The 9,850-nt window shown below is 39.4% G+C and overlaps 1 protein-coding gene across 5 annotated transcripts in view; it reads left to right on the plus strand.

The window, feature by feature from the left end:
* The window catches only part of OCA2 (OCA2 melanosomal transmembrane protein), a 677,082-nt gene extending 668,657 nt beyond the window's left edge, over positions 1 to 8,425 (plus strand). For all 5 annotated transcript variants that reach the window (XM_073664530.1, XM_073664529.1, XM_073664531.1 and 2 more), the window contains one exon: positions 7,402 to 8,425. In XM_073664530.1, the coding sequence (XP_073520631.1) occupies positions 7,402 to 7,489 (88 nt within the window). In that variant the 3' untranslated portion in view covers positions 7,490 to 8,425. The remainder of the gene's footprint in view (positions 1 to 7,401) is intronic.
* The last annotated feature ends 1,425 nt before the right edge of the window (positions 8,426 to 9,850 follow it).

Below are 9,850 nucleotides of genomic sequence, written 5' to 3' on the forward strand. Positions count from 1 at the left end.
TGGAAAGATGATGAACTCTGATTTTTCCATGTTGAGTTTTAGAAATCTGGCAGAGAAGAAGGATGAGATGGCGGACAGCCATTGTGGGATTTTGGTTAGTAGGGAGGAGATATCTGGTCCAAAGAGGTAGATCTGTGTGTCATCAGCATAGAGGTGATACTGAAAGCCGTGAGACTCTGAGCTGTCCCAGGCCAAAGGTGTAGATGGAGAAGAGCAGAGGTCCTAGAACTGAACCTTGGGGGGACACAGACAGATAGGGGGCGAGATGAGGAGGTGGTGCGTGAGTGAGAGACGCTGAATGTCCTGTCTGTTAAGTATGAGGAGATCCAAGATAGGGCCAAGTCCGTGATGCCAAGAGATGAGAGAATCTGTAGTAAGAGGGAATGGTCCACTGTGTCGAAGGCAGATGACAGGTCCAGAAGGAGGAGGATGGAGTAGTGTCGCTTGGATTTGGCAGTTAGTAGGTCGTTGGTGACTTTGGTCAGGGCAGTTTTAGTCGAGTGATGTGGTCGGAAGCCAGATTGCAGGTGGTCGAAGAGGGAACAGGAGGAGAGGTGGGAGGACAGTTCAAGGTGGACATGTTGTTTTAGTAGTTTTGAGGCAAAGGGGAGAAGTGATATGGGGCGGTAGCTAGTCAGAGTGGATGGGTCTAGGGAGGGCTTTTTGAGGATGGGTGTGATTGCGGCATGTTTGAAACATGAGGGGAAGACACCGGTTGTTAGTGACAGGTTGAAGAGGTGGGTTAGGGTTGGGATGAAGACTGTGGTAAGGTTAGGGATGAGGTGGGATGGGATTGGGTCAAGTTTGCAGGTGGTGAGGTGTGATTTGGAGAGTAAAGAGGAGACTTGACCTTCTGTAATGGTGGAGAAGTGGGGTTTGGAGGAATGAATACTGGGCGGGTGCCTGTGAGGAGAGGCGTGGCCGTAGAGGTGAGCTGTAAGGTGAGTATAAGAATTTTGCTGAATCCATGTGGAAGTAAATTACAAAAGCATTCACATATTTTTGTAATATTTGAGTGAATTCAATTCCATTCGAATATATTCGCTCATCTCTAGTTAAGTGTTCTCTACTATTGTTTGGAAAGCTGATGGTTATTGATAATGACTCATTTACAAGGGGCTTAGTTGTGTATTGCTTCAGAGATTTTTTTTCTTGTTTTGCACGTGTTGTTTTATTCATTATTATGTTAATCATAGCTCTCTACTGAGAATTGTCTCATTTAAGTCAATTACTGCTTAGTAAATCAAAGTCACAAGGGAAATCTGAAGATCTACCAAGATGAGCTTTTTAACAATAAAACGGTTTCCAGCCTTAATAATGAAAATCTTGGTGCCATACTTCTCCGGAAAAGATAATTTTTTTTAAGTTTGGACACATCTTTTTGTGGCAAAAAATCCATTATTTTTGTGCTCCGAAAGCAATAAAAAGAATATACAGTATACAAAGCTGGTATATATAGAAGTATTGGGATGAAGAGGACTATATAGCTCCTTTTATATGAAGTATATTACAATGACTAGTATCTGAATTAAATCACCTACTTTCAGTTTTTTTATGCCCTATTAGAAGGGCCAGACTGCCCATTTGTAAAGTCTGGCAAATATTAGATGGACCGATCTCGATAGCAGAAGCATGAAGAAGGAAAGTAGGTCTGTATCTTTTTACACTGTTAAAAACTGTGGCAGAGAATATTGCCAATTACCAGAAATTTGCTGCTCCTTCACTCATTATGGTTCTGGTAAACTGCAGACTATTTTAAAGGCTATGGATACCTTTGACATTAAGGAAATTAATTTTATATTTGCTAGTGCAATTTTATTATGAAATAGTAACAATTAAGTTTCATTAGGAATTCTTCCTTCATTTTCTGATCCCCACATATGCAGTTTAATTAATACAAATTTCAGATTTTTCTCTTGTAGGAGTAGATTTCCAAATAATAAGCTGGATGTGAGATCTGTGTATTCAATGTGTTGCATGATGCTTAATTGGCTATATATCAGCACAGCTTATATCCTGCACTTACTTTCTCCATATCTATAATATGTTTTCTCTGCCCTAGTTATCTCTGCTGTACTGTTAGCTCTGATCTCACTGCAGTGCTGCCTCTGATTGTAAGAACAAAAGCTCAGCTGTCACTTGGTTCACACTGAAATCAGCCCCTTTCATTTAAAATAAGCTCTGGAGGCAGATTCTCATGCAGATCAGTGTCCGGCCCATAGATCTTAACTGCTTATTTGCATATAAGAAAAATGTGGATTTCTCTGGATCAAGAAAACAGCTTGCAGATGTCAAGGTATCATTTTAATCAGCTTCATGTGCCCCTATAAATAGCTTAGGAGGGTTGATCCTACTGACAGATCCCCTTTAAAGAGAATATATCAAAAATTCAGCTTTAGAGCCACATTCAAATGAGCCTTTAATTACATTTGATGTGTCAATGCTCTATGAGCACATTGAAATGCTCCCAATGCATTTATTTACAGGCCACTCTTTATGCAGATAAAGAATTACTGCAAAACAGATATGTTTATTATTGTAGTAGGACATATGCAGCCATTACATTAGTTTCAGTAGTAAAATTGAAAAAAATCGTACAAAGGAAGGAAAAATCATTCCTGAACTATTACTACAGTACAAATGGCTTCAAGGTTCTAAGACCCTCTTGCATTCTCAGCACAAAGAAATTTCCATTGCCACAAGGTTGTTCACTTTTTTACTAAACAGAAAGTAAATTATGTATTGTACATTTAAAACTAAATGGATGTTCTAACGAAGCTTGGAAGTCATGGATTTATAATGTAACCTATAGAAAATGTCTTGCTTTCTGACTTCTATTTTTATATTTTATTTAAAAGACTCAAATATTGTAGTATGTGCTGACATACGGTACACAACATACAGAAATATTATTTCAATTCTGTATCTTTGCTCTCCATATTGTATATGCTAAGAATTTTGGCAAAGCAGACGTGTACATGTCCTGATCTTATTTAATCCCTTCCTGACATTGGATGTACTGGAAAATCATATTTTGCAGTGCGTTTCCAAAATTGGATGTACCGGTATGTCGTAGCCATCGTGCGAGCACAGGGGTGATGTTCACATGATCGTCTCCAGGAGCACAGCTTAAGTGATAGCCGAGATTTGGCTGTCACTACAAGGAGTGGTGGCCGCACTAAGGCTGTTAAACCCCTTAAATGCTGCAATCTCCCGTCCAACCGGCACCCCCGAAACGTCATTGCTGGCTGCCTATCATTGTCTTGGCAACCCCAGGTCAAATGATGGCCTCTGGGTCTGCAAGCTATGATGGTCTAATTAGACCAGGTCAGCACCATGCTCTAAAAGGCGATCTACTAGTGCAGGGTTCCCCAACTCCAGTCCTCAAGGCCCACCAACAGGTCATGTTTTCAGGATTTCCTTAGTATTGCACAGGTGATGGAATTATTGCCTGTGCAGGTGATGCAATTATCACCTGTGTAATACTAAGGAAATCCTGAAAACATGACCTGTTGGTGGGCCTTGAGGACTGGAGTTGGGGAACCCTGTACTAGTGCACTGCAATGCACTATACCAGCGATCAGAGTAAAAACTGTTAAAGTCCCTTAGATGGACTAAGTACAAAAGTGAAAAAAAAAGTGAATGTCGGGGTTTCATCTGAATCACGTCGCCTTGAATATTTAGATGGAAACCCAGATGTAAGTGCTCAGAGTAGAGCAAAGGATAAATGTGATCTAAAATGTTATTGAAAATGTTCCCTATAAAGGTTTCTACTCAAGCCACAAAAAAAGCAAGTCCCCACTCAGGTCCGTCATCTGTCAATGTAAATATAGGGGCTTCAACGGTACTGGTAGCACAAAGACTCTGGAAAAGCGAAATGGCTCCTCACCCCCCAAAATAAATCCAGTAAACTCTGCGCTTCTCAATTCAAATGCCACCATCCCTTCTGAGCCCCAGTGCGCCTAAACCACATTTAGCATTCACATGTTTAGAATTTATGTAGCGTTGAGAGCCCGCTTCATTTTCAGGTGCATGTCTCCAGAAGCACGAGCTGGGCATAATGCATGGGCACTACAATGTAAGGCCACTACAATGGCATATTTTTTTCACTCTGCAACATCCATTGCTGCATGTTTCTGGAAAAACACCTGTGGAGTCAAAAGAATCACTACACCTGTAAATAAATTCCAAGAGGGGTGTAATTTCCAAATTGGGGTCACTTGAGGGAGAATTCTGCTCTTCTGGCACTTAGTGGCTCTGTATAGGAGGTCCACAAAATATTCTACTATAATTTGTTCTCCATGAGTCAAATAGTGCTCCTTCCCTTGCCATGTGGCTGTGCAGTACTGTACAGCCACATATGGAGTATTGTTCAGCAGAAATTGTCTGACACATTTTGGTGCCATTTTTCCCCAACTGAAAATGCTGACAGGCTGACTCTTATAAAAATGAAGAAGGGCTGGATTGGGCCAGACTTCTCAACACCACCGAATGATAGCAGCATCACATAAACTCAAATCCAGTGTCTTTTCTTGGGAGGTGTATTCCCATGCACCTTTTCACACCCACACATGGGTATATGCTTCCTGATTTTGGCTATTTGCTCTTGTCATCCTCCTTCTCCTCATCCTCCACCACCATATCACCAGGGTGACCGTGGTCCGTGATGCAAAACCCACATAATTTTTTTAAAGGGTGTTTATGATGCCCGTAAAATTTTTTTTTTTTTATATACAGTATGTTTATATATACCCCCCAGGGGTATTTGTCAGCCCGTACACTTAGTGCATGGGCATTACAAGTATAGGAGGCCCGCTCCTTTCTAATGGGAACATTTTTTTTATGAGGCCCTCCTCCACGTCTCTTCCAAGGGGCATTGAAGTGCCTCCAAATTTTTGGCAGCCCTTGCATTCACTGCATAGGCCAACACTATGGGAGACTCTCTCCTTTCTAATGGGAATTGGTTGTTATTGTGGCCCTGCTCTATTTGTCTTTAAATTGTTAGTGGGGTTCTTCCTAAATTTGGTCAGCCATTGGACTCACTGCATACCCTATAACTGTATAGCAGACTCTCTCCTTTCTAATGGGAACATGTCGTACTCTTTACTGTGGCCCTGCTCTATGTGTCTTTAAATTCTTGTTGGGGTTTTTCCCAAATTTTGGCAGCTCTTGCAGTCACAGCATGGGCATTTCCACCATAGGAGACCCACTCCTTTATAATGGGAACATTTTTTTTACTGAGACCCTCCTCCTATGTCTCTTCAAATGGGTATTGGGTTGCGTCCAAATTTTTGGAAGCCCTTGCAGTCACTGGATACGCAATAACAGTATAGGAGACCCACTTGTTTATACAGTGGCATGTAAAAGTTTGGGCACCCCTGGTCAAAATTACTGTTGTTGTGAACAGTTAAGCAAGTTTTAGATTAAGTGATCTCTAAAAGGCCTAAAATTAAATGACACATTTCCTTTGTATTTTAGACAAAAATATATTTATATTGTAATTTTTTACATTTTATAAATTACAAAAAGGTAAATCGGCCAATGCAAAAGTTTGGGCACCTTTGCAGATTTATGTGCTCAGATAACTTTGACCAAGGTTCCAGACCTTAATTAGCCTTTTAGGGTTATGACTTCATCACTATCAATATCATCGTTAGGAAAGGCCAGGTGATGCAAAAAACCCAGCCTCCTCTAACCTTGTGCCAAAGAACAGAAGCCACAGAAGCCATAGGTTCTTTTAAGCTGCTGGCTTGCACTCTGAAAATGAAAATGGTGGAGGCCCTCAAAGCAGGAGAAGGCTATAAGAAGATAGCAAAGTGTTTTCAAGTTGCCCTTTCCTCAGTTCTAAATGTAATTTTGAAATGGCAGTTAAAAGGAACAGTGGAGGTCAAGATAAGGTCTTGAAGACCAGAAAAAATGTCAGTGAGAGCTGCTCGTGGGATTACTAGAGAGGCAAATGTTAACCTCCGCTTGTCTGCAAAAGACCTTCAGAAAGATTTAGCAGACTCTGGAGTTGTGGTACATTGTTCTACTGTTCAGAGACACCTGCACAAATATGGCCTTGATGGAAGAGTTATCAGTAGAAAACCTCTCCTGCTTCCTCACAATAAAATTGAGCATCAGAAGTTTGCAAAAGAACATCGAAACAAGCCTGATGCATTTTGGAAAACAGTCTTGTGGACCAATGAGATTAAAATAGAACTCTTTGGTCACAATGATCAAAGGTATATGTGGAGAAAAAGGGCACAGAATTTCAGGAAAGAACATCTATCCAACCATTAAGCATGGGGGTGGATCAATAATTCTTTTGGGTTGTGTTGCAACCAATGGCACAGGGAACATTCCACGGGTAGAGGGAAGAATAGATTCAATTAAATTTCCACAAGTTCTTGATGCAAACATAACACCATCTGTAAAAAGCTGAAGTTTAAAAGAAGATGGCTTCTACAAATGGATAATGATCCTAAACACACGTCAAAATCCACAATAGACTACCTCAAAAGGAGCAAGCTGAAGGTTTTACAATGGCCCTCACAGTCCTCTGATCTAAACAGCACTGAAAATCTGTGGCTCAACCTCAAAATAGCAGTGCAAGCAAGACGACCCAGTAATCTCACAGAACTGGAAGAATTTTCCAAGGAAAAATGGATGAAAATCCCTCAAACAAAAATTGACTCTTGGCTGGCTACAAAAAGCGTTTATAAGCTGTGACACTTGCAAAAGCGGGGCTACTAGGTACTAACCATTCAGGGTGCCCAAACATTTAGGTGCCAGACAACCCCTTTTAATGACTTTTAGGATCTAGTAGGCTACATTTTCCAGGTTGTGAACGTATATTAAAGAAAAATATATTTGTAGTTTGTGACAATGGATTATTCCAAATGGTATATTTAAACCGGTCATGAAATCAAGACAGACTCTCGCTTGACAAAACAGCTATGTTTTAATCTTAAAAACTAGCTGGCTATGGGGAGAAAAGTCTAGTGAGCGGCTCACTCTTGCTTCACCTTCTACCCTCCAAGATCTTTCCTTATAAGCAAATAAGTCAGGAGGAAGCCTGAGCGGTCTATTGAATGGACTCCTCTTCCTTTGCCAGGATTTTTCTCTGCCATATCTGGCTCATTTTTAATGATATATTCTTTCTGCAACATTTCAGTATAAAATGTAGCTTTCTGTGATGAGGCAGCCTGTTTGTACTCAATGCTTCCATGAAAACAGCTGACAAGTATATTGTACTGCTTAATAATATATGCACTATTCCCCAGACAATATTATATGTACTATTCCAAATACCTTGCTACCTCCTAAGTTTAAAGTGTTCTGTAATCAAAGAAATATATTACAATTCTTACAGCACAGAAAACTCAAGCATATTAAAATACTGCTTTTTTTCTTTTTCAGATTGGGATTCCCCATGATGATTGTTTCCACTACAATTGGAATGACTTATCTGTTGGTGTCACATGTTGTATTCAAATGGAATTCATGAGAAAAAACAATTACCATTTCAACAGTTCCACTGTTACCATAGTTGTATGTAAAGGGCTGATGAAGTTACTGTTTTCTGCTACAGTACAGGAAAAAAATAAGTGAACTATATTTTGGGTCATTGCATAAGAGGTTTTCTGGTATTTTTTTAAATGAAAAATAAGGGCAGGAAATGTATAAAAAGCATTATAGACCTATTGAATCTCTTACTGCTTCAGTGGTCACAATTGGTCCTGCAGGATTATGGCTCATCCATCATTCATGTGTCCAATGTAGTCAATCACTGACCTCCGTGTTTACATGTCAGCCGGCAGCATCACCATTAAGGCCAGTAATTAATTTCAGTGGAAACGTGAATGATAAATGTGGCATTGGTCACTGAAGGATAAGGCGGACCACCCCACCAAAGCCGTAACAGTGGATTAGCCAGGGATTCAATACTTTAGATGAGGGATTTGGTACTTTAATACATTTCCTGCCCTCTACTATTTTTTTCTAAATTCTATAGAACCCCTTTTATGTCATTGAAATGAGTCCAAGCAACATGTCATCTTGCATTGACAAATTGAAAAACAGATGATATCCTATTTTAAATGCCCACTTTTAACTATGAAGAATTTGAAAAATAACAAAAAAAAAAAAAGTTGCGCAAATGTGAAAAATTAAACCTCATTTGCTGTAATTGCTATCCAGTTGTATTTCATTGTTTTTGCCAATTGTATGAATTTTAGGTCAGACCAATAACTTGCTGCAGGGCACACAATGCATCAAAAATTAGGTCGTTGTCTATTGAATTTTTGCATACTTTGGTATTGTTAAAAGCATCAATGATGCATTTAATGTTAATATACACATACTGTAAGCGTACTGCAATAATCAACTTGTGATGCTTTCAAGATTAATGAAAATACCTAAACTGGTAATAAATTTAAATATGGACCCATATCAGTGTATTGGTGTATTTATATGACTTCATTAAATTTATTTGGTGATAAATAGTAATATTTCTTCACTTTGCTTTTATTGTTTCTCCATAAGTGTACTACTTGGCATTCAGCCCTGATTAATTTCTATATATGTTTTTCTGAATAAATTAACTCTTGGGGTGCCATCAGATGGCGGTATAAATCGTACCGACATCAGAAAGCAGTGCCCGGACTACGCAATTGTAATACTCTGGTTGGGAGAGCCGCTGGCCAGTTTGTGCTCTGCATTCAGATCTCAGTCTGATTTATATGGCCATCTGACTGCGACCTTACTGCAGATTTTCCTTAATACATCTGTCAGATGTTTCTTCCAAGCATTTAAGATATGTGCACACAGCATCTTTCTCAGGTGGTGTAATAGGAAACCCACCTGAAAAAGTGCCCAGAAAATTCTCAAAAATAACTTATTACCAGTAAGTGGTTATTACATGGAAATGCATATGTGTGAGTATCTTTTAACCACTTCAGGTTTCCAAAGGTGCCAAGCAGTTAAAAGAAGTGGGCTGACTATTCATCAGGAGTTTTCTGCTCTAAAGAAGCTCTAAACTTTATAATACAAGGCTCAAAAGATATTCTGAAGACGTCTAGGCATCTTTTTGAACGTTATCCTTATTGAATGAAGAAAAAAAATGACAAGCATACATCAGTAAAAAAGACCACCCAAAAACATTAACATAGAAATGTCGGTGACCAAAGTCATCAAACTAGCAATCTGTAAACTGAAAAAAAGACACTCCAGGACAAATATGCCTACTTGCCCTGAAGCATCTTCCTTTTAGAAAACTCGTCGAGTACGCTAGCATTTAAAATATATCTTGCTTACATAACCTTACTACTCTTTCAGTAAAATATTTTCTGATATTCCTTCAGATCTTCTCCTCATTCAGTTTCAGATGATGTCCCCTTATTCTTTCATTTATCGTCATAAATAATAAGAAAAGCAAATTTTTCGTAGGGCTGAATGTTGCTTGAGGCTCATCCTAGGGGTATGAAATATCCCTGAGTGGGCCACCCAACATGTCACACTAGTTTACAATTTTATAGTTGCAGTTTAATTACAGTGGCTTTAAAAACCCAAGTGGGCATCTCCGCAATAAATATGCACCCTGAAAAAGCAAGGGTATATGCTGCTAGAACACTACAAAATGATTGACTCACTTTTTTTGACAGGAGCTCACTGTTCTCCTGTTTTCTGGCTTTTTTGGGTTGCTTGGATCGCCGAGCTTTTGTTTGCTATTTCGGACCAGTGACATTGTTGTGCTGCGGTCTCAAACTGTGTGTTGTCCTGAACATTGCCTCCAAAGAGCACAGTGGTACTGAAGTTGGCCAGATTCAATGAAGTGATTTCAAGCTCCAAAGAAAAGTAAATTGCAAAG

Source organism: Phyllobates terribilis, unplaced genomic scaffold, assembly GCF_046119375.1.
Source record: "Phyllobates terribilis strain yellow unplaced genomic scaffold, ASM4611937v1 Scaffold_2__4_contigs__length_985480577, whole genome shotgun sequence".
NCBI classification, from domain to species: Eukaryota; Metazoa; Chordata; class Amphibia; order Anura; family Dendrobatidae; genus Phyllobates; species Phyllobates terribilis.